The sequence below is a fragment of the Staurois parvus genome, unplaced genomic scaffold (genome assembly GCF_062004578.1).
Source record: "Staurois parvus isolate SC_StPar_1 unplaced genomic scaffold, SC_StPar_1.0 ptg000402l, whole genome shotgun sequence".
Classification (NCBI taxonomy): Eukaryota; Metazoa; Chordata; class Amphibia; order Anura; family Ranidae; genus Staurois; species Staurois parvus.
The window spans coordinates 1,857,666-1,883,771 of NW_028318198.1; the positions used below are offsets into that span (position 1 = coordinate 1,857,666).

A 26,106-nucleotide genomic window follows, 5' to 3' on the forward strand; every position below is an offset into this window, starting at 1 on the left:
CAGATTAGCACAACAACAGTGCGTAGAGAGCATCCATCACTGAGCAACTGCATCCAAACCTTACATCGCCAAAAGCAATGCATCGTGTGGTGTAAAACACGCCTGCCTCTGGACTCTAGAGCAGTGGAGATGTGTTCTCTGGAGTGACAAATCACGCTTCTCTGTCTGTTAATCCGATGGATGTGTCTGGGTTTGGCGGTTGCCAGGAGTACGGTACTTGCCTGACTGCATTGTGCCAAGTGTAAAGTTTTGTGGAGGGGGGGTTATCGTGTGGAGTTGTTTTTCCGGGGTTGGGCTTGGCCCCTTACTCTTAAGGTATCAGCATACCAAGACATTTTGGGCAATTTCATGCTCCAACTTTGTGGGAAGAGTTTGGGGATGGCCCCTTCCTGTTCCAACATGACTGCACACCAAAACACAAAGCAAGGTCCATAAAGACATGGATGAGCGAGTTTGAATCCTGACCTCAACCTAATAAAGCAACTTTGGGATGAATTAGAGTGGAGACTGAGAGCCAGGCCTTCTCGTCTGACCTCAGTGCCTAACCTCTCAAATGTGCTTCTGGAAGAATGGTCGCAGATTCTCATAGACACACTCCAAAGGCTTGTGGACAGCCTTACCAGAAGAGTTGAAGCTGTTATAGCCGCAAAGGGTGGGCCAACTCAATATTGAACCCTACGGACTAAGACTGGGATGCCATTAAAGTTCATGTACGTTTTACGGCAGGCGTCCCAATATTTTTGGCAATATAGTGTATCTTGTCTCATGATGGGTGAAGGCATTGTGAAGTTGTGTGCACAAACCATGAAACACATATGACGGGAGACTGAATAGGTTTTGAGATAACAAGACACAGAATAGAAAGTATTGTGGAGAATTTGAAGCACAGAATGCCAGAGACGCTGGTACAAAAAAAAGCATTTATGAGGCAGCAGCTACAGTACTCAGAGTTGAGATAATAAACAAAATACAGAGGATCGGATTGTTTGCATGTAGTAGACTGTGGGGGGATCAGGTAAAGTGTGGCTTAAAGTGGGAACTGAATGAAAAAAGAGACTACCTGGATGGTGAAGGGATAGCTGCTAGAGAACATAGCATACAAAATGTAAGAGAGCTTTCAGAAAAATAGTTTAGAGCAGTGGTATACAAACTGCAGGCCCAGGGGCTAGATGTCGCTCTTTGCTTGCCTTAATCTGGCCCTTGGGGTACTTTTCCTACCACTGAAAGAAGACACTATTCCTTCCACTGACACCAACAGTGGGGCATAATTCCTACCACTGGCACCAAAAATGGGGCACTATTCCTCCCCCTAGTATCAAAGATGGGCACTGCTTACTGCCACTGATGCCAGGACAATTTCTACCCCCTCCTTTTAGATGACTTACTGTTAATGGTAGAGGGAGCGCTGCCAGAAGCAAGGGGTGTGTGTGTGTGTGTGTGTGTGTGTGTGTGTGTGTGTGTGTGTGTGTGTGTGTGTGTGTGTGTGTGTGTGTGTGTGTGTGTGTGTGTGTGTGTGTGTGTGTGTGTGTGTGTGTGTGTGTGTGTGTGTGTGTTATTAATTGTTGATAACTTACTACAACTTATACACATGCATGAAGGAATATAAAAAAGAGTGTAATAAACTTTAAAAAAATACCATAATTCATGTTTAGTGTCTCTTTATGAAGTCTTGGAAGAATACATTGCTAATTGAAAGATGGATGACCAGCGAATTGAGCTACTTGAAGCACAAAATATCTAAATCTTTGCTGACAGAAATTTTCAAGTTTGCGTGATAGTTTCAAGTATAAATCATTCAAAAACTTAGTAACCACTTCAGAAAGGGAAAGATTCTTTTTCTCTACAGGCGCTTTGTTGTGTACAACAAAAATATTGTCAAGCCGGAAGGAAGCAGAATGCTTGATTAATAATAATTTAAGTGTTTTGATGTTGTTCATGGGCATGAATTTGTGGAATTTCCTTTCTATTCCTGTACCACCCATGTCACATCAATTCAATCTGAAATTTTGTACCGCAAATTGCTTGTACGTTGCATTACATAGACACTCAAAACCTGTTTAAATTTCACTTATGGAGCTAGGATTAATTAATTTTCTTGTCTATTTTCAGTTCATACTGTTTACTTCATTACTATATCTAGTAAAAACACTACAAATTCAAAACAGAATATAGTTACAAATCCGTAAAGCTACAAGTTAACTTTTAAAATTTGACTCATTTTTAAAAAAAAAAACCCTTATTGTCTCACATTATTTTATTTGTATGCATTTCTCCTTTGTAACCTCTTACATTGTCATGTGAAAACTGCTGACAACCCCTGTCTATGGCCTGAAAATGACTCCTGCCATATTGTCGTTCCCATCTGTCATGTACAGTATCTTACCACACTAAAGAAACTTTTGTTTAAACCTACTGAGTTTTGAACACTGCGTTTGGTATCAAATATCCAGATTTTCAGACATGACTGTATGCAGAAATAGATAAAATGGATGAAGATTCAGCCTTCCAACGCTCATGCCTTTTTTTGCATTGTCCAGTTCTTTTGTGTTTGATTAAAAATCCTTTTTGCTGTATGAGCAGTTGGTGCTTTATATATATAGTGACTGATATAACTACTTATTGCAATACAATTGGAGCATAGTATTTGGTCAGGTCTATAGGTTTTTACTTTAGAAGCTGCAGGACTTCTCTTGTGTTGATGAAAGTATGGATTTGTGTACAGGGGGTGTAACTGACTTATGTTTGAGATGCAGTTGAGCTGCTTCTGAGTGTCTGCTGTATTCCTCCTCAGTCACTTTCTCAAGTGCTTCTGAGTTCCTTTTGCTATTACATTGGATTGTATGGCGAAGACAAGTAAATGCCCATTTACACTAACTCTATAAGAGTTGTAGCTGTGTTTTAACTTGAGCACTTAAGGTCCATTGTATGAGCTACTACACAAGTTTTATAAAATGGTGATAAGGTGAACCTTCTGACTTTGAAACATGTATTATCTAGATGTTTAAGAATCCATTTACACTATTGGGTTTTAACACATGCATTGCAAGCTTTCCCATAATAAAACGGTACCTGTTCACATCTCAGTGCTCCAGTGCAGTGTATTTTTGAGAAATACGAAATAGCTTCTTTTATGTGTTTTACTGCATTCTAAGGCCCACTGAAATCAATGGTGGCACATCAAAATGTATATAATGTGTTTTGATGCTTTGGCAACAGTTATTAACAAGCCTTGCTCAGTGACTGTTAACCCTATCATCTCCAATTTCTAAATTAAAAAAATTGAAAGAAGACGTGCATCAGCATACTTCAATATGTATCTCGATTCAAAGGAAATGCATGTATAACAACACACCTCAATGCACATGCCTAGTTCTATATAGGCTCTAAGAGTTTTTGTCAGCTTTGATCTTCAGCAAACGGATATTCTAAGTGAGCACTGACTGGAGGAACACATTCCTATATACTGGCCAATGCTGATGAAAGGCTCTCTTTAAATTTTAACACTTAACATAAAACCAAATTCCCTCTGGAAAATTTAAAATGAGTTACAGTGCAGGGGAGATTTACAAAAACTGGTGCACACAGAATCTGGTGTGCATAGCACATAGTAACCAATCAGCTTCTAAGTTTTCTTTCAAAGCTTAATTGAAGCATCTAAAGTTAGAAGCTGATTGGTTACTATGAACAGCTACACCAGATTCTGTGTGCACCAGGTTTAGTAAATCTACCTCAATATGTTTTTAGCAAAAGAGACATGTAAAGTCTCTTTTGCCAAAAAACCTTGCATTGTGCAATGCACATCCCAGTTTATTCTCAGCATGACGAGCCATAGATCTAGTAGGTAGAGTGAGGTAACTTCTGTACCTTCGGTGACCATCCAATGGCCAAAGATCAGTGCCAGCATACATGTCCACTATAGTTCCTAGCTCTTTTTTCCATCCACCCTGTGACATTCTAAATGATATAAGCTACATTAACATCCAACAAGGAGATCTGAACCCCTTTGTAATTGGCACAGCAAATGGGCTGACATTTAGTACGCTCCTTGAGGGTTAGGGACAGATGTGAATGTACAATATTTGTAAAGTGCTAAATAAATCGATAACGCTATATAAGTAGCTGTAATTAATAAATAAAAAAATAAACTAAGATACAAGAAACCATCAGGTGACTTTGCATCTTACATAAACGGAACTATTTTTGATGCACCAACCCTTTTACGGTAGGCCAGGTCTGGCAACTTTATTGAATTTTCTGGCTACTTTCAGCTCCCATGTAATGACTAATATGCATTGTGTTTTCTATATCCCAATAGGGTTCTCATTCATAAATCTCATTCTGCATATAATTGATAAAATGCCTCGCATTGTAGGGGGTAGATTTATTATTATGGTTTGTTCTATAGAAGAACATCAGGCATAACCGGTGAATAATGTCATGAGATCATGTAAACAACGTTACAATGCATTCTATATATGTAGTGATAGTATTTCCATTGTTGTTATCACAGGGGGAACACATTGTGTTTCAGTGAATATATTTTTCCTACTTGGTACTGTGAGTTTCCTCTCTGTGGGAACTCTCTCTATTTTCCCATCTCCTTTCTCTTTTTTTTCCTCCCCCATCCACTCAGTTTCCTTGCTTTTTCCTCGCTTGTCACCCTTCTCTCTTGGTTTGTACAAGCTTCTCTTGCTGTTGTGCTCTTCCTTTCCCTTGGCTGGGATTGGGGACAAACTGTTCTTTAGTTTTGTTTTTGTTGCTCCAGGGTAGATGGACAGGACTTTTCAGACTCAGAATGAAGTGGCTTCTACAAAGGACAAAGCATGTCAGGAGAGCTTCTGAATGGAGAGAGTCCCTTAACCTCCTTTTTGCAAGACTGTGCAGTGAATTTCTAATGTGTGTGTGGGTGTCCTATGATGGGGGCTAGGCTCCCACCAATTTACTGCTGTAGGAGTTCTTTAATAAATTTGATTTTATTTTTATACAGATCTGTATCTGTAGTATATAATTTCATGATCATCAGCTGCTACATCAGCAGAAATAGAAGGCTACCATAAAAGTGCAATGCAAGAACTTTTATTGTTAACGACGAACAAGTAAAACTAGAATGCTCTTAAGGTTTATCTAATAGGTATACTGAAGCCATACTGAAAATGATTGGGCCTTAAAAAAATATGACAGCTTGGATCCCAAGCTTGTGTGGAACAATAGAGGATGTAGTACAATGTCCTCATGCATATTCAGTCATCACGTAATCTCATTTTCCACTTGCGCCCATTATATGCAAGTAGATACTGATTATCCCAAGAATAGTTTGCACCGTTATTGGTAATTTAGATCTTAATGTAGACTTAATTTGGCAGATATATAGCTGTGCATGTATATACTGTATATAGCTGTGAAAGTATACTTTAGTATCATTTACAAACACATTTGTAAATGCTCCCAGGTCTGTATGTATTTTTAGAATGTTAACATGTTACCATTATTTTCAGTGAAGTTCATTTTTGTGTTCAGAGGACACATAGGTCTGTTTATCAGCAATTTTTAGGTTTAGGGTTAAATGCAGACTGCACGTCCGCAGCATTAAGCCAGGCATCAGGACTGGTGCTTCCACTAGGCAAACTAGGCAGCCACCTATGGGCACCTGGGCTCAGCACAGGCTGGCACTCTCTCTGTGTGGCCTATGAACCTTCTTCATTTCTCTGCAGAGTCCCCCTCTCCTCATACACAGGGAATGATGGTAACTTAACTTTACTCAGCACAATTGCCTCACAGCCTGTCCACACACATGACCATTTAGTACAATATATATATATATATATATATATATATATATATATATATATATATATATGACAGTATTTCATGTAGCAGTGAAGTGTCAGCTCCCCCTAGGATGGGAAGTGATGACATGCAGGGTTAACCCTATGTGAGTAGGTTGATCGGGGCGAGATGTATTTGAGAGGGAAGTGGTGCAGTGCTGGAAGGCCGCCTGTCCTCACTGAGAGCCGCAGCCTGGACTCCACACCCCGACAGGAGCCAACAAAGGTGAGCCAAGCCTAGGAGGATGGCGGGACATGGAGGTGACAGGAGGAGGAAGGGCAGACAGTGGTCAGGGTGAGGGGAGCAGATGCTGATTGATCGTGTGGGATGCCGCCACGTCATTAATGATTCTTCAGCTGAGGGGAGGGGTGGCAGAGGGGGAGGAAGAAAGGACAGAGGATAATGCCGGGTATCTGTGCCAGTGTAGCAGCTCCTTATTTTTTAATTTTTCTTTTTTGGGGGGGGGGAATTAAAGTAGCTTGTCTTGCCTAGGGTGCAAAATAGTCAGCAGCCCTACCGGCCATAGATGGTTCAAATCTTGGCCAGTTCAGCAGGGACCTGCCGAGATTCTAAACCATGTATGGGCAGGCTGAGTGTACCCATTTTGATTGTCAATAATCACTATGTTCTCCCAGCAGGGGGGTGCTGTCCCTGCCAGGAGAATGCAGTGATCGTAAATGTTGATGGGGGAAACAAACCAACTTGTGGTTACAGGAAAGAAAATTGCAAAGTCTGTGACCGGTTTTACTTACAGGAAATCAGCTCTTGATGGGCAACTTTCACTCCACTAAACAAACTTTTAACCAGTGGTAAACTCCAGACAAAATTCATCAGTATTGAACCCAAACGCAAACAGTTATTTGATTGCACCTTACCTATTCTTAGATGTGATGGCTGAATTAGTTTCCTTTTTAGGATTTCTTTTTCTGTTTTCATCTTTCATTCAATCAACAGGTCTGCTGTTTTTCAGAAGTTCAGGCTCTCCATCAGAATGTTTACATGGATGAGACAATGCATTTACCACTGGCATAGCTAATTAAAATAATCAGCTTTTATTTATTCATGTAAAACCTTTATCCCAAAATTAAAAACAACTGTTTATAAAGTGTGAGCTGGAGTTTGGCTTCAATTTGTTATTGCATTCAAATCTGCTAATACGTTTAATACTCCCCTGCCTCCAGACTGGCAATGTTGTTGTCTGCTGTGCCTCCTGTGCTCATTCCTCCAGAGTGGTGTCTTACTAATACTGGAGGTGTGTAACTAGAGCGCCAGGAGAAAACAGAAGGGAAAAAAAACTAAAAAACAAAAACTGATGCAGCCACCACATTTAATGGTTGGTAAGTTGCTACATATTACTTTTTTTTTGTTTTAATACCACTTTAAACTTTTATTTGTGTGCAAAGACACAGCCTAACTGCCTGTTACTTTGGTTTTTTTTATCAGGCGTCAAGCATTGCTGTAGTGCTCTAGACTAGAGAGCAAGGATCTTTGTCAGCTTGTCGTGGACAAGTTTTTACTACTTATACTGTGGCCGCATTCTAAAAACACAACAGGGAGGCTCTGTTCACATCTGGGCATTTTGTATCGTGGGCAATCACACAAACCTTGTCACCCTAAAAAAAAAAAGCTCCTGCTCCTTTTGGACTACAAGCTTTGTGCAATCCGGTTTGCCTTGATTGCAGTGTGATTTATCATGCTACAGTCACAGCAGAACCGCACTGCCTTTTAGGTGCCATTTAAAATGAATGGCACTTGAACGCGCGTGGTGAGATTTTGTCATTTCTGCACAGCGCTTAGGATCGCAGGCAGAATCGCTGCAATTCTGCTCACGATACAACCCTCCCAGATATGAAGGAGCCTAAGCCTTTTGTTTTGGTGCATCTGAAATGTATTTAGCTGAGTTAAGTTAAAAGTTAATTTGGGCTTTAATAGTTTCTTTTTTGCTTTCTGCTCGACTGTTTTGCATTATTTCCTTATGTAACTGAACACTGTGTCTGAATTCTTTGTAAACTATAAATTGCATGAGAGAGACCGAGTAAATATCTATTAACAATCTTTTGTGATCTCATCAGGTAGAATACCATCCCTTCCAGAGGCCACAGGAGTTGGTAGATTATTGCAAGGAAAATAATATTGTATTTGAAGGCTACTGTCCTTTGGCCAAGGGGCAAGCCTTGACACATCCAAGTATCTTGAAACTCTCAAAGCAGTATGGGAAAACACCAGCTCAGATCTGTATACGCTGGAGCATTCAGGTACAAATATTGCAAGACTTTAATATATGTGTTTTGACCATATGTTTATTTGACAGCAAGAGTATATTTTGCCCAGCTCACCAGGGTTTCTAACTCATCCAATTAGTAATTGACATATAAATTACACAAGTTCTGTGGCAAGTAAGGACAGTGCCGGGACAAGCGGATAAGGTCATCCAGCACCCAGGGCACAGATAGCAAATTGCCCCCCCCACCCCACCCTTTGGTTCATGATGTGCCAGCTTATGGGATCCTATGCCCAGAAGTCACTTGCTGGTCTAAATCACTGCCACTGTTACTACTCCTGTTAGCCTTGTAACAGAAGGAAGGCATGCTCATCCCTACAGTAAACCATTGCGCCCAGGGCAGCCGCCTCTTCCGACTACTCCTTGTCCCGGCCCTGAGTAAGGCCACTGTTTGTTGTAAATAACTAGGGAACCTTTATTACTTAAAGTTTATATAAAACCCAAACTTATTTTCTATTTTGGATACAGTAGGGAAGAGCAAAGCCACTGCCATTTTTTTTCTGGCCATTTGTGTGTCATTACGGAGATTTGCCTTTTACTTCCTGTCCTGCAAACTTTATATAAAGCGAGAGAATATCTTTCCCGACGTGAAGATTGTTCCCTTTTACAGAGTTGCCATGGGATCAAGTGTCCCCATTGGAAGATTTCCTTCTGTAGTCCTTCTCTGGTGGCAACTCAGATTTCTGGGTTTACCCAGACTTTCATTCCCGGTAACAATGGTGATCCAGATAGTGTGGATACAGGCAGCAATAAAGAGCTGTCAGTGGTTCTATTCTTTTGCTATTCTATCCAAATCTAAAGTGAAAAAAAAGTACTTTTAGTTATACTTTAAATATGCCAGTAATTGCATTTGGTTTAATTACCACCCCACCTCTCTACATTCTCCTCCCTAAAAGACTAAATATATCCTGCTCTTAAGCCACTCACCTGTCCTTCTTGTGTATGCCAGGGACTATACTTAGTCACTTTCCAAGCTCAGAGCAGGCATCCTACTGGATTCCCAGCATAAACAGATAATCGAAGTTTCCTCCATCTCAACACAGTGGAAGGGCATTTATCATTTCTTGTCTGTCACAGAACCTGCCATGTGATTGAGCCATATCTCTTTCTCCATAGTAAGAATTACGCTACAGATTCAAATTCCTAAGTGTATTTGTAGCTAAAACCTTTTGTTCTCTAAACTTTTTTCTGTCCTGATAACAATATTCATTAAGAGATGTGGATAGGGAAAATACCCCCAATAGAAAACATTGACAGTTCTCTAGGCTATCCAAAACTTAACAAAAACGGTTATAGATGCACCTTATTATTTATCAGGCAAATGCCAACACATTCATGGAAACTATTCTCAATACATAGTAATCTAGTCAACGTTCTATGAACCTTGCAAAGGTTCTGAGTGTTCTCTATTCAAAACTTAAAAAAAATGGTTATAGATACACTTTAACTACTTGAGTCCCCAGCCAATTCTGACAATCCTTTCCTTCGTGTAAACATTGGCATTTTTTATGCTAGAAAATTACAAAGAATCCTCAAACTTTATATATATTAGCCACTTGCCCTCCAGAGGATTTACCCCCCTTCCCGAGCAGGCCATTTTTTGCATTACGGCGCTGCAATACTTTAATTGACAATTGCGCGGTCATGCAATGCTGCACCAAAAATATTTACGTCCTTTTTTTTCCCACAAATAGAGCTTTCTTTTGGTGGTATTCGATCACATGTGTGTTTTTAATTTTTATAAACAAGAAAAGGCTGACAATTTTGAGAAAAAAACAATATTTTTAACTTTTTGCTATTAAACATCCAATAAAAAAATAAAAAAATCAAATTTCATCATAAATTTATGGCAAAATGTATTCTGCTACATGTCTTTGCTAAGAAAAATCCCAATACGTGTAAATTAATTGGTTTCCTTGAAAGTTTTATAGCGTTTACAATTGGCAGTATATATTCTGAAATTTTTATTTTATTTTTTTTACTAGTAATAATGGCCATCAGCGATTTATATCAGGACTGTGGTGGGCATTCTGGTACTGGGGGGACCTGACCCCAGTGACACCAATACAGTGATCAATGCTAATAAAAAGCACTGACACTGTACTGATGGCACTGGGCAGGAAGGGGTTAACATCTGGGGCGATCAAAGCAGTGTGCAGGAGCTGACAAGGGAGAGAACTGTATTGTTTACATACAGTTCTCTCCCCCGTTGGTAATACTTGGTGATCACCGGGTGCCGGTAAGTAATCACCGGCCAGGACCTGGTGATTGACAGCCAAGGCCGCGAATAATGGCGTGGGCAGGGCATGTGCGCGGCTCACACACGGGTCTTACTCGGAAATGCGAAATCACGTATATATACGTGTTTTTGCGCACCCCTGCCGTCCTGTAGCAGTATTTCTGCTATAGGACGGCGTGAAAGCGGTTAAAAGCAGTTTTAAACGCAAATACACTAGTTCTATCAAATGCATTTTTTTAAAATAAAAATACATTTTAATGAATTTTAGTGCATACAAACACAATATATTGCCCAATTTTTGGTAAGATATAAAAGATGATGTTTTGCCGAGTAAATAGATACCAAACATGTCATGCTTTAAAATTGCACACGCCAGGGTAACAACAACAAACTACTGTACATTAAATTTTCCATAGGTGATGCTGTAAAAGCCTTTACAGGTTACCACTTTAGATTTACAAAGGCGGTTTGGTGCTAAAATTATTGCTCTTGCTCTGACATTCATGCTGATACCTCACATGTGTGGTGCAATCACTGTTTACGTATGCATACGGGATCGACGTATGCATTCACCTTTGCATGGAGGGGGGCACTTTTAAAAACATTTTTTTTACTTCATTTTAATTTTATATTGTACCTTTACATTTTTTATCCCTTTTATGGAACAACATCCCTTGTGATAGGATGGGCCATGGCAGGCCCTCTTTAAGGAGAGATCTGGGGTCTGTGACCCCAGATCTCTCCTCTAGCCTCCAAAGCAGCAGATCAAACCAAGATCAATTTCAACTGCTGCCACACAAGCTGGCAATGGCTTATAAACAAAGGAACTGAAACCGGAAGTGATGCAATCCTTGTTGCTCCAGTTTATGACATCACACAGTGGGAGGAAGAAGATAATTTCCTCTCACTGTGTTTAAGGAAGCTGATGCCACCAGTGGCATTCTTACTGGGCTCTTTTGGAGGCAGCAGCGGGAGGGGGGTGCGACATGGAAGGAAATTGCTGGCTGAAAAAATTATATCTCGGTCATCACTACCGAGAACATCACCCTTCCAAACCAGCAACATACCGGTACGTCGCTGGTTGTCAAGTGCTTAATATTAGTCGAGCACATGCCAGCACATTCATAGAAACTGTTCTAATATATAGTAATCTAGTCTATGTTCTACTGCCAGTAAGTTCATTGACAGTACAGGAAGTCTATTGTAATGTAGCAGTAACAAGTATTTTTTTCTGATCTTAGAATGGCATTATCACTATCCCAAAATCTACGAAAGAGAGCCGAATCCATGAGAACTGCCAGGTGAGCCTCTCCAATCTGGTCAGTGTAGTTATAATAAGTGTTAAAGAGTTAAGCAGTTGGTGGGAACTTGTCAAGTTTATTGTAGAACACAGCTCAAATTTACGCGATTTACTTGTTTTCTGCAAACATATATCTACAAAAAATGGCATTAAAATAACAAGGAATAACTTGCTTTATGTAGTTAATGAAAGGAAACATCTGATTTGGTTTTTATTCAGACGTTTTCTGAAATAGAGGTAGTCATACACTGATCAAATTTTATCCTGTTCCTGATGAACCGATCTAAGCTTGAGCAGTGGGTGGTTCTGTCGGCACCCTACCACCCGACATCCTTCTTTTAGAAGATTGAAGGAGCCAGTCAGATAATTCTGTGAGCAGTTACTGCAGCCAATCAGCTGCAATCACTGTTTGGCAGCGCTCACTGTATTCTAACAGATTACAGTAGACTCAGATATGTCCATCTATGCTGTTAGCAAGCTGAACAAAACAAAATCTACTTGTGTATAGCCAGATCAAAGGAGAAGTAAGGGTTTATAAAGAAAACAAACATACATATTCACCTACAAGCTGCAGCATCAGGGTGATACTGCAGGTGTTCTACATCGGATCTGAGACCAAGAACTGAGCGATCACATGATCCCGATCACTCAGCTCTCTGCTCTGCTGCTCTAGTGCTCACTGGTACGCCAGGCTGGGGACAGGGTCAGCACAGTTGGCTCCAGCTCTCAGTGGCATGCTGAGAGGCAGAGCCGGCTGTCAAGCAACCAGATGGATCCGGACAATATTTTCAGGATTCTCCGGAGCCTGGAGCAGCTCTGTCTCATCAGCTAATAACAGCCCACTATTAGCTGACTCTGAGTAACAGGAAAACAGAAGTAAGTGTATTTCTGTGATCCAGAAGAGAAGTATGGTCAAAAAAACTTTAGCCATACTTCCCTTTTAAGACATTTATGGCTCATTGTACAAAGAAAAAAAGAAAGGGAGTCTGACAGTTATTTTTATGTTTGTGGTCATAAAGTGAAGCTAGCAAAGGATTACTTGCAAATTATTATTATTATATTATTATACAGTATTTATAAAGCGCCAATAGTTCGCTCAGCGCTGTACATTACATTCATTATGTTTTGTGTTCTCTGCACTATATAACAATACTTTTTAGCAACTCTTTTCAAGTGTATGTAAACTCTCACAAACAACTTATTTTATTTGTTCACTTTAAGTCTGCTAAATATACCATTGCAAGCATTTTATTATATCTGTTCAATTAAGTGCAAAAGAATACCTGTTGATCCTACCAGAAAGCAAGTGAGCTTGCAACTTCATGTACACTACACCTCTGCCGCACCAGTCAGAAATGTTACCGGATAACTCAATTCTCTCTATAGGCTATAGAATGACCCCCCCCCGCCCGATGCTAGAAAGGGTTATGTTTTGTAGTCTTAACCCACTTCCTATCCTAGAAGGACAGCACTGCCCGTCCATAGATACAGCACAGTGGGTGAACACTGTCACTCTAGGATAGGGAGTGTGTAACGGGCAGCATCACCGGGTGAAAAAAAAAAAATCCTAAAAAAGAAAAATAGCTTAACCACCACATCTAAGGGCTGGTAAGATACAATATTTTAAATTGTTGTTTCTTACGTTTAAGTGGTTTTCACACGTTTAGGTCAATTATGTGTAAGTTAATATCTACATTATTGATATTGTTGTTTGCAAATATGCTTTTAAATGTGACTTTATCAAGTATAGAAGGCTGTTTATATTGTTAGTTTTACCTGATACTATGAAGAATGCACTTTGGTGTTTCTGTCCACAGCATTGATGGAAGGCCGGGAAAAAAAAGGTAGGAGTTTTGCAACCACAGACAATATGGGGTTGTTTACTAAAGGCAAATAGAGTGTACACTTTTCAAGCGAAGTTGAACTATGCAAGGGAATTTTCTTGAGAGCTTAGCGAATGCGGTAAACCACACGTTGCAAAGAAAACCCAATCACCAGCAAGGAAGGAAAAAAAAAATTTTCTGCTTGCATATGATTGGATGATGCAGGTCAGCAAAGCTTCACCTCATTCACTAAGCTCTGGGAAGAATTCTCCTACAAAGTGCAATTAAGTAAATCAACCCCTATGAGAGTCTACTGATTCTGGATGTGCAACCACCACATTGTATAGAAAACGTGGCTTCATTTGTGATTTAACTCTTTTGCTGCCACCGGTGTAAGCCTTTTGACAGCAGCAGTGGAGGTTTTACACACACTTCCGGCTGCTACAGTAACTGGGAATGCGTGTAAATCTGACAAGCCAACTGTTGACTTTCAGATGGATTTACCTAATTGCTTCCAAGAAGTGCCTTTCATCATTTTCAGTTTCTGTTGTCACTTTCCCCAGCTGCTGTGACCAGGGAAGAAGCTAATGGGGCATGATCTGTTCTTCATTAGGACCCCTGATATCTCAATAAAGAGAACCTGTCATTACAGTGTGCTATCACATATTGATCTCCAAAGTGATAACAATAAATTTGATTGTACATACACCTGCAAACATAAACACGTGTCAGGAGAGCATACATAAGAAAATGGCAATTGCTTTACATAGTATATATTGCCACACACGCCAGAGTGAGCGCAATAATTCTAAGGTCAATATTAACTAAACTATTGACTTGTAAGGGCTTTTAAACCATCTTCTATGGACAATAGGAGATGTTTTTTGCCATATCACTGGTGCACATAATTTTAAAGCTTGATATGTTGTCAAGGCTGTGGCAGTGAAAGGCTTAAAAATAATGTTTTTGAAAAATAAAAAACTGCTAAATGACCATTATTATACCAAATCTGAACAAAGGTACTTCTGTATATGGCTAGCTAAACCCTCCAATGTTTTTCTGAGACTGGAGACTAAGTTAAACTAACATTACAATGGCAAACCAAAACAACTTGAAGAATAGTAGGACAGCTTATACCATCTATCATAGCAGAGGAACCTCTACCCACTGCCCCTCATGTCATTATTCTACAGGCCTCATTTATAAAGCAGCCAAATAACAAACCTGTCATTTCAAGATAAGATTGACATAGCTAAGACTCTGTATATATGTTTCCAATGTGGCCATTATCTAAAGCCAAACAGCTGCTTTTACAGTTCTCTTAATCATAACAGGAAAAATACACAGATTTTGTCATCTCCTCCCGTGGCCTAAAACAACAGCGAGAGAGAATCACTATCAAAAAAGTTAGCTAATATTATGTTGTTTTCACTTATAAATGAGCCCATATAAAAGTTGTATTATAATCATTCCACGATTAGATATGTTTCAAATTGATGCCTAAGCATTTTTACATGCGAGATTATGGAACATGTCATATCATAGAGTTGAAACAGTCCTTTGTAATTGTTAAATTCTAAGTAGGATTTCTGTGCAGTCATAGCTACAGTAGGTCATTGCAGCACTCTTTTTTGTTTAATCATCACATGGTTTCATATGCTATCCGGAATAGACAAATGCTTTTATTGCTTGAAATTCACCTAAAGATATTAAACAGATGTAGGACAACAATGTGGTCCACTAGAGGCCTTTCTTTATATGATGTACATATCTAAATGCCTATTTGTAGCATGTTCTGACCCAGATTGGTGTATGTATAATGACATTGAAAAACATCGGGCCATTTTCCAGGAATGTCAGTTTCAACCTATAAACTCTCTTGGCAAAGTTGTTACCCTATGTGATTTAATGCAAGTCTTTAATAAATGTTTGTCCTTTCCATATTGTCCACTAAATGTTAATAAAGCATATCTAAAACCCCTCAAAAAAGTGTTTGTCTATTGCATATTGTCCATTATGCATTATTAATCGATATCTAAACTCCCCCCAAAAATAATATAATGTAGCTTGCCAGTCCTTAGATGTAGTGGGTGCATTATATTTTTTCTTGTAAAGGCTAAATTCACCTTTTGTGAAGAAAATAATAAATGCACATATGTTTGCAGGAAAAAAAATATTTAATATTTTTTTCAGAGGAGTCTGCAGAGCATTGCACCTATGATTAATAGATTGGGGGTGCAATATCATGCTCCTGCTGACATGTCCTCCTTTGTGCGTGTACCTCTATACGGGCTTTCAATTACAAAGCTGGAGGATGTGTGAATGAATTACAAGGGTGCCTATCAGTCCTCTCGCAGTTCATTGAGAGCTACAAGCCATCTGCTGCAGTGGCAGACGGGACTTGTAGTTTCTTCATTCACATTTTCAGTGAATGAATAACGGGCAGGGCTCCACCCTCACAGCCCCATTGATTTTGAAATGTGACAGCAGCTGCAGGGGAGGAGGGGGGTTGGGGGCAGCAGCTGGACCAGAGGAAAGAATGTATATGTACAGTTAGTTCCCTACATACGAACTTGCGAACATTCAAAGATGTGAACCTGTGTTCGCATGTCACACACTCAGTTTTTTTTTTTCGTTCAACCCAGCGAGCTGAACAAAAAAAAAAACTTACAATTACACAAGCAATGTTGGTGCGGCAATCTCCCCCACTGTGCCTTTGTGTTCTGACAGGGGAATTCGCCACGCCAGAACACACTGATCATTGTTGGATTTACGAATAAGTTAGACTTATGAACGAGCTCCTGAAACAGAACTCGTTCATAAGTGGGGGACTTGCTGTAATTTAAATCAGGAGTGCAGCCCTGGGTGTCAGCACTACTTCTCCATAAATACAATGCAGCGAGTGAGTGTTGTCACCCTAGGACAGGAAGTATGTTCCTGGCTGGATCACCAGGTGAAAAAAGCAGCTTAATGTAGCCATGACATCTAAGGAGCTGCAATATTATAAATTCTGGTTTTGGGGTTTAGATATGCTTTAAGAGGAACTCCAGTCAATAAAGCCAAAGTAACCTTAGTCTGGCTGCAGGCTGCACGTAATGTATTTTCTTTTTCTGTGTAGACAATCATTTGTGCATATGACTTCTTAAGCCTGCAATTAAATTTGTTGAGACGGCTTTTCAGCTTTTCTTTCTCAGTGTGGGCCCTACCCTGCCTTATGATCAATGCATTCAGTAGGTGTGTTGCCTAAACACATTCTAACCCATCCCCAGTGCTCAAAATATGGGACTGTCAGAGCTGTCATTGTTAAGACCCATAGATGGATTTTTTTTTTTTTAGCATACTCTTACCCACTTTGTGGACAGTTGCCTTGAGTTCTTCTTAGCTGCACCCCTTTATTAAATTGCTACAGATTTTCACTGGGTGTAACTATAAAGTTAGTTTTGCTTACTAAACACCATTTGCAACACACTAATAAACCCACATGGAAGAAAAATATATTTTAAAAATATCCTTCCCAAATATATTGACACGCTACAATTTCGGACATATTCAATGTATTTCAAGATATAGTTATATATATATATATATATATATATATATATATATATATATATATATATACTGCATCTTGAAATGCATTTTTATTACAAAATATATGCCAAATATTTTTAAAAATACATTCCAAATACAATGTCTTTAAAAATACAAATCTACACTTTTGGATTGCATTTACAAATATATAGATGTAAGATATATGAAAAATGTATCTTATATTTTTAAAAATATACTCTTCAGATTTTCTTTAACATATAAAAAAGTCATTTTAACATATATTTTTACATATATTTGTAAATGCATTCCAAAAATGTACATTTGTATTTTTAAAGACATACAGTATATTTGAAATGCATTTTAAAAAATATTTTTCATATATTTTGTAATAAAACGCATTAAAACATGCAGTATATACAGTGAAGGAAATAAGTATTTGATCCCCTGCTGATTTTGAATGTTTGCCCACTTACAAAGAAGTGATCAGTCTAAAAATCGAATGTTAGGTGTTTTATAACACAGACAGAATAGCAGCAAAAAATTCAACAGAAATGCATGTCTAACAAATTATGCACTGATTTGCATGTTCATAAGGTAAAAACGTATTTGATCCCCTATCATTCAGCAGGATTTCTGGCTACCAGGTGTCTTTTATACAGGTAACAAGCTGATATTAGAAGCAGTCTCTTAAACGGAGTGCTGCTAATCTCATTTTGTTACCTGTATAAAAGATACCTGTCCACGGGAGCAATCAAACATTTAGATTCCAAACTCTCCACCATGGCAAAGAGCTGTCCAAGGATGACAGGGACAAGATTGTAGACCTACACAAGGCTGGACTGGGCTACCAAACTATCGCCAAGCAGCTTGGCGAGAAGGTGACAACAGTTGGTGCAATCATTCGCAAATGGAAGAAACACAAAACAACTGTCAGTCTCCCTAGTTCTGGTGCACCATGCAAGATCTCACCTCATGGAGTGTCAATGATTATGAGAACAGTGAGGAATCATCCCAGAACTACACGTGAGTATTTTGTCAATGATCTCCAGGCACCTGGGACCAAAGTCACCAAGAAAACAATTTGTAACACACTACACCGACAAGGATTGAAATCCTGCAGTGCCCACAAGATCCCTCTGCTCAAGAAAGCACATGTCCTGGTCTGTCTGAAGTTTGCCACTGAACATCTGAATGATGCAGAGGAGGACTGGTTGTGTTGTGGTCAGATGAGACCAAAATCGTGCTCTTTGGCATCAACTCAACTCGTCGTGTTTGGAGGAGGAGGAATGCTGCCTATGACCCCAAGAACACCATTCCAACTGTCAAACATGGCGGTGGAAACATTCTGCTTTGGGGTTATTTTTCTGCTAAGGGGACAGGACAACTGCAATGCATCAAAGGGAAGATGGACAGGGCAATGTAACGTCATATCTTGGGTGAGAACCTTCTTCCCTCAGCCAGGGCATTGAAAATGGGTCGTGGATGGGTGTTCCAGCATGACAATGACCCAAAACACAGGTCCAAGGCAACAAAAGAGTGGCTCAAGAAGAAGCACATTAAGGTCCTGGAGTGGCCTAGCCAGTCGCCAGACCTTAATCCGATTGAAAATCTGTGGAGGGAGCTGAAAGTTCGAGTTGCCAAACGTCAGCCACCAAACCTTAAAGACTTAGAGAGGATCTGCCAAGTGGAGTGGGCCCAAGTCCCTCCTGAGATGTGTACAAACCTGGTGGCCAACTACAGGGAATGTCTGACCTCTGTGATTGCCAACAAGGGATTTGTCACCAAGTACTAAGTCATTGTTGGTGACGTGGATCAAATACTTATTTCTCTCATGAACATGCAATTTTAGACTGATCATTTCTTTGTGAGTGGGCAAACATTCAAAATCAGCAGGGAATCAAATATTTATTTCCTTCACTATGTATATGTATATATATATATATATATATATATATATATATATATATATATACTTAAATATATTGAATATGGCCAAAATAGTAGCATTTCAAGTATATGTCAATATATTTGGGAAGAATATTTTTAAAATATATTTCAAACATAATTTTCTTCCATGTGGGAAAAACCAGGACTGTTAAGGTTTGTGGGTTACTAAGTAACAAAATACATATTGATCTCCCATGGGGCTCATATATCAAGCTGTCATAGAATGAAAATAGCACAGAAGAGGCAAGAAAATCAGATGAGATGTCTGAGTCAATTATATAAAACTGTCCTAGACAGAATTCCTATTGGAGAACTCTGTCCTCATTCTTTGTTTCTTATAAACTCCTAGTTTCTGATTTATTGACATATCTACAATAAAAACATTTTAGAATGAAGTGTTGTCCTGAATATTTTTCATATATGAGCCCCAGTGTGTGTATATGTGTGTTCTAGCCTACAGTGTATATAACTGTTTCTGTCCATCTCACACATAAACCTGCCTGCATTCCCTTAGGTGTTTGATTTCACACTAGCAGAGGAGGATGTGCTTTCCTTAAACTCCTTGCATGATGGGCGGCACGTGTCCTGGGATCCTTCCCATCTGTAGTAGCCTCACAGGTTTGGACAATTTACTAATGACACTTATTCTTTTTTACTGTAACCTCCTAATTGCCAGGACAGATCTTGTGCGTGAGTCTACACTCTGTCAGACTCTTTGGCAGGCATGTTATGGAGAATGCCAAAGGTTATCATGGCCTCACATTCTGCTATCCCTAGATGTGCTATGGTCTGTTATTTTATTTCTTCATGTTTTCTTGAAGCTAGGTCAGACATTAAGTTAGACAAACATAAGAATTTCTATGAAAAAACATTCTCTTCAATATCCATTTCTGTAGAAGCTTTCACTATGATCAAAACTGGGTGGACTTCAATCATCCAATCATGTGCAAGCAAAAATCCTGTTTTTATGTTTTTTTAATTTTCCTTGCATGTCATAGGAAATTCTTTGCAAGGGGAATTTTCACTTAGTTTTTCCTCATTCGCTAACGAAAGTGAAAATTGACTTTGCAAAGTGAACATGCTCTACTACTTTAGTAAATTAATCTGATTGTGTATGCTGATATGCCATAACCACTTAAGGACCATCCACTCGCACTCTACGGCGGATGAGTTGGGCTGTACAGACACAATGACGTACCTGTACATCGCTGGCCTCTTCTGGGTACAGGGTGCGTGCCTCCGACTCCTGCTGTGATTGTACATAGTAGGAGTTTGTTAGCAGGCCCTGGCCAGTGATTCATAGCCAGGACCTGCTGATCAGCTGTGTCCAAACACAGGCAAGCGCCCCGTGTTGCCCTGTGTACAGTGGGAACGATCTTTGTTTCTGCTCTCTGCAAAGCAGGGAGAAGGAACAAAGAGATATTTAGTAAAAATCAGCACATAATACACACATTAGCACTTGTTAGGCACACTTAACCCCTTGATTACCCCAAGATGTTAACCTCTTCCCAGCCAGTGTCATTAGTACAGTGTCGGTGTATAGTATTATCACTGATCACTGTATTAGTGTCCATTAGTCAGTTCCCACCCAGTGTCAGTGTCACATTGCCCATTGAACTATTGCAGTCCCACTATAAGTCTCTGATCACCACCATTAGTATTATAAAAAAAAAAATCCAGTATATATACCATAGTTTGTAGATGCAATACCGTCCACACAAACCAATCAATATACACTTTGTATGATTTTTTGTTTCTACCAAAGACATATAGCAGAATACATTTTGGCCTACATTTATAATTTGTTTTTTAAATTTTTTTATTGGATATGGTTTATAGCAGAAAACATTTTTTCCCAGTCGTTTTTATTTATATAATAAATAAAAATCCCAGTAATGATCAAGTACGTTGCATGACCGTGCAATTGCCAGTTAAAATATCGCAGTGCCGAATAGCTAAAAATGGCTTGGTCATGAAGGGGGTAAAACCTTCCCGAAGTGGTTAATATTTTTCAGAGAAACTATATTTAGATAACTGAAACAGAACCTCAACTTGAAAAACTGATGTCTTCATCTGCCTCCCTATTGTTACAGTTACCACTTAAAATGGAATGAGTTCAGTGATTATGCAAAATAATGAAAGCTGTGTTAATGAATATGTAAACTTTCCATTAACTTCACATGGAAATGTGGATCCCTCAAACTTTTGTTTAAAGGTCATTATGTTCAGGGATACCAACTGTTCCTGAATAAGTTCCTTCCAGCCGTTTACATTTGCCACATGATATGGTGATGTTATTGGTAACAATTTACTTCCCCTGGGATACCTTTGTATTAGAGCTCTATTATTAATGGTTAATTTCGAGCATCATAAGTGCCTAGCTGCTTTATATAAGCACTCATAATGAGACAGATTTCAGAGTGCTGACCTATCAGCATAGTTTTTGTGTATCCAGAACTGCTGTGCCAAAGGTAAAGGTGACAATTATTGTTTAATTGACTGATTTGTACAGTGATCATTAAGGTCACATTTAAGTCAAATCCTAACTATAGCTAAACCTGCTCCCATCCCTCTTCTAACTCCTATACTAGCTACCCTGTAAAGGAAATAGGTCTATGCTTACTTACTGTGAGGGCTCTCCTGTCTGGTCATGGTCATGATCTCTCCAGCTGCCGGCTTAAGAGAAGAGGAGAGATTGCCAACAACTGCTGCAGATACTGGGCAATGATGTCACCCATAGGTTTACTATGGGGAATGCAATGTTGGCTGTCCCTCTTCTACATGGAAGTCTGTGTTGGAAACCGATCATGTGACCAAACTGGAACCCTCAGCTTAGGCAATTATAAGCATCTTTCCTTTCACAGGGTAGTTAGAATGGGAGTGGGAGTAGATTTAGGTATAGTTAGAATTTGACTGAAATGCTACTTTAACCATTTAGAGCAGTGGTCCCCAAACTGTGGCCCTTTGCTTGCCTTTATAGTGCCCTTGGGGGACTATTCCTCCAAATGACATTACCAATAAGAATTAATTCCTCCCACTGACACAAACAATGAGGCACTATTCCTCCCACTGATACTAATGATGGAGCATTATTCCTCCCACTGATACCAATGATGAGCCACCATTCATTCCAGTGATACCAATGATGGGGCACTAATTTTCTCACTGATACTAATGATGGACCACTATTCCTCCCACTGACACCAATGATGTGGCACTATTCCTCCCACTGACACCAATGAAGAGGCCATTGGCTCCCGCTACTGTTAATCACAGCCAGTGAGCCAATGAGAAGAGAGAGAGGGGGTGGGGCTGAGCCGCAGCTCCATGGGTGCATGTATTTTCTGAAGAGGAAAAATGGGATGACCATCAGGTGGTAGGTGGTCATGACCCAACTTATACCATAGTGCCACATCCCTATTAAATAGTAATGGAGAAAAAGATATTGAGTGGACTTTTTAGGCACAAAAACTCAGTACACAAAAGATAAAATCAATGTTCCTTTATTCACATGTCACCTCTAAATGATGTCTTGTATATAGTTAAAATTGCATTGCACACGTAAGCCACAGCTGATTTCCCACAACCAACCAACCATAACAAACTGGTTCCAACAAGAGTGTTTAATACAGATGGTGAGGACAGCATATTCCTTTCAGAAGGTGGGAAATATTATAACATTGTTTCTCTGCAGAAGATTTTATTTTATCCCAATTGCCTCCAAGTGGGTCTTTCGTAACTACCTCCAATACAGTGAATCTGGCATGCGTAGTATCAAATTTGTGATAGAGTCCCAAATGACGGTTTAATGGGGGTGAGCATTTTGGTATTGGATGAGTAATAAACATGATCATGTATTCTCTGGTTAAACTGACCTATGATTTTACCCACATAGTAAGCCCCACAAGTGCACGTCATGAGATATAGTCCCCTAGTTGTACAGTTAGCATGAAATTTGGGAATCAAAATCTCTCTATTAGGTAAAGTAAAATGTACATCAGTCTGTACCCAAGGACAATGTGTGCATTTACCGCAGGCAAATATGCCATTTGGAAGTGTAGAACAATCAGTTCTTGGTACATAGTGGCTTGACGTCACTTTATCTTTTGTGCTGGGGAGTCTATTGTCACACAATGCACACTGGCTAACTATGTAAGTGTTTATAAATGTTTCTTATGTTGTATTTATGTCTAAATTCATATATATGCATATTGCTTAAGTCTGTTTATCATTCTCAGATGCATTGCTAGCCGCTGAAGAAGCGACTTCAGTTGCGAAACATGTCAGGCGTCTGTTGCACAGCTTTAATTTTCCCCACCTTCTGAAAGGAATATACTGTCCTCACCATCTGTATTCAACACTCTTGTTGGAACCAGACATAATTTAGAGGTAATATGTGAATAGAATAAAGGAACATTGATTTTATCTTTTGTGTACCGAGTTTTTGTGCCTAAAAAGTCCACTCAATATCTTTTTCTCTATTTCCATGTGTGAATGGACACATGGGGTAGTGGCTGGGGAGTGTGCATACTCGGGTGCCCCCATAGCAAACTGCTTGCTGTGGGGGCACCTGACAGAAGGGAGTGGCCAGGAGCACTGGCAGGGGACCTGAGAAGAGCAGGATCCAGGCTGCTCTGCAAAACTGCACATGATAGTCATGATACTAAATTAAAGCATTTATACTGGTACAACAGCTCTATTGTACTCCTTGTGCATATTTTAGACACTTTACTGTTGTTTGTATGATACAATAAAACTCAATAAAACATATAAAAAAAAATTATAATAATAATATAGCCTAGGCAAGCCTAGGGGTTAGAACACATCGAAGTGAGGAGTGATATAGGCACAAGTTTGGTAAATGTACCAAAGGTGTGGGAGCACATCCATTTTTAGACAAGCTTTGTAGTTTTTCATGGATTAGAGTTAACAAGGGTTTATAATTAAGGTCATAGTCATACCCCCTAGATATTTCAAGGCCTTGGATTGCTACAATGGGAAATTCTGCTTCAACCGGTCCTGGCAAGGAGACATTGAAAGCTTCCATCTTATGAGTGTTCACCTTGGAATTACTGTGAGCAGTGAAGTGAAAAAAATTCTGAAAGGGAACTGAGAAAGCAACTGTTACGTACTTGGTCAGAGACTGAAATGATGAGAGGGCTTCCCTTATGACTGAGTGCAGAGCACCCATGAAGGTGGAGACAGGGAGTGCTGCACCCAAAGAAGCAGTTGTTGCCAGCTGCAGAGTAACCTGTTGACCGGGGTGGATGAGGCACTTGGAAGGGACTGAACCTTGCAGCGATTTCAGCAGTACAGGAGACACTAGACACTAGATAAACAGGTGAAGTCTTATTCATGCCTGGGTACCAGCAAGACAGGTGGAACTCCAGATGCACAGGCGGGTCTTGACAGATGAACAGAACAGGTGGTGGAGTCAGGATCATGCACAGTAGATCAGTAAGGAACAGAAGCAGAAGTGTGGTCAAGATCTAGCCAAAGTCATACATAGGAAGCAGGTGGTAAGCCAAGTCCATAGAACAAGCCAGGGTCAGAGCCAGGAGAGAAGCCAAGACAGGTCCAGGGGCAAGCCGAGACAGCAACGGGAAATTTACAGAAGTACAGAAGCACAGGGAAACGGGTCTGACGAGCACCCGCACACAATGTCTGCGTGCATTTCTGCGCAAATTAGAGTGGTCATGCTGAATGTTGGCAGATGTGCTCATGCTTCTGCGGTTCATCCTCTGACAACAAATCTCATATTGATTACACAAAGCAATAGGTCGTTGTGTAATAAATCCTGCTTGTATTCTCAATCACCCAAGTGGACCCTCTGTGTAGATGGATTATTGCAAAATGCTATGGCTAAAAGCTCCTTGGCCAGAATATAGAGATTAGGTGACAATGGGCAGCTTGACAGGGCCTGTTGCTTTTAAAAAGGGGAGCAAAGAGTATACCATTGACCCAGAACTTCACCAAAGGAGCCTGATACAGTGGGGAAAATAATATTTGATCCCCTGCAGATTTTGTAAGTTTGTCCACTTACAAAGAAATTAATTGTATAATAATTATAATTTTTATCATAGGTGTATTTGAAGTAATGGAGACAGAATATCAAACAAAAATCCAGAAAAAACACAATTGAGCTGCAGTTCAGTGAGTAAAATAAGTATTTTATCCCCAAGCAAAATATGTCTTAGTACTTGGTGGAGAAACCTTTGTTGGCAAGCACAGAGGCAAGACGTTTTTTATAGTTGGTTACCAGTTGGCACAAATCTCAGGGGAGATTTTGGTTCACTCTTCTTTACAGATATTCTCTAAATCCTTAAGGTTTCTTGGCTGTCACTTGGTAACTCGAAGTTTCAGCTCCCTCTGTAAATTTTCTATAGGATTAAGGTCTGGGGACCGGCTAGGCCACTCCATGACCTTAATGTGCTTCTTCTTGACCCACTCCTTTGTTGCCTTGGTGGTATGTTTTTGGTCATTGTCATGCCGGAAGACCCATCCATGACCCATCTTTAGTGTTCTCACTGAGGGAAGAAGGTTCTCATCCAAGATTTTGCAATACATGGCCCCATCCATTGGCCCCTCAATGCAGCAAAGTCGGCCTGTACCTTTAGCAGAGAAACAGCCCCAAAACATAATGTTTTCACCTCTGTGCTAGACAGTACGTATGGTGTTCTTAGGGTCATAGTTAGCATTTTTCTTCCTCCAAACATGACGAGTCGAGTTAATGCCAAAGAGCTCCATTTTGGTCTCATCTGAGCACAGCATTTTCTCCCAATCCTTCTCTAAATCATTTAGATGTTCATTGGCAAACTTCAGACGGGACTGTACATATGCCGTATGGAGGTGTAGGACTTTGCAGGCGCTGCAGGATTTCATTCCATGGCGGCATATTGTGTTACCAATGGTTTGTTTGGTGCCTGTGGTCCCAACTGCCTTAAGATCATTCACAAGCTCTTCCCATGTAGTTATGGGCTGATCCCTCACTTTTCTCATGATCATCCTTACCCCATGAGGCCAAATCTTGCATGGAGCTCCAGGCCGTGGGCGATTGATGGTTATTTTGTAGTTCTGTTTGCGAATAATCGCTCCAACAGTTGTCTCCTTCTCACCAAGCTTCCTGCTGATGGTCTTA

General features: G+C 39.9%; 1 protein-coding gene across 6 annotated transcripts in view; it reads left to right on the forward strand.

Moving 5' to 3' along the window:
• LOC149455135 (putative oxidoreductase ZK1290.5) overlaps window positions 1–26,106 on the forward strand; it is a 188,086-nt gene that overhangs the window by 107,071 nt on the left and 54,909 nt on the right. For 3 of the 6 annotated variants that reach the window (XM_089686592.1, XM_089686591.1, XM_089686590.1), the window contains exons 5-7: window positions 7,899–8,081; window positions 11,588–11,647; window positions 19,483–19,586. In XM_089686592.1, the coding sequence (XP_089542718.1) occupies window positions 7,899–8,081; window positions 11,588–11,647; window positions 19,483–19,575 (336 nt within the window). In that variant the 3' untranslated portion in view covers window positions 19,576–19,586. Of the gene's footprint in view, window positions 1–7,898; window positions 8,082–11,587; window positions 11,648–13,463; window positions 13,491–19,482; window positions 19,587–26,106 lie in introns of those variants that run through there. The other 3 variants (XM_089686594.1, XM_089686589.1, XM_089686593.1) reach the window with 2 other exon arrangements.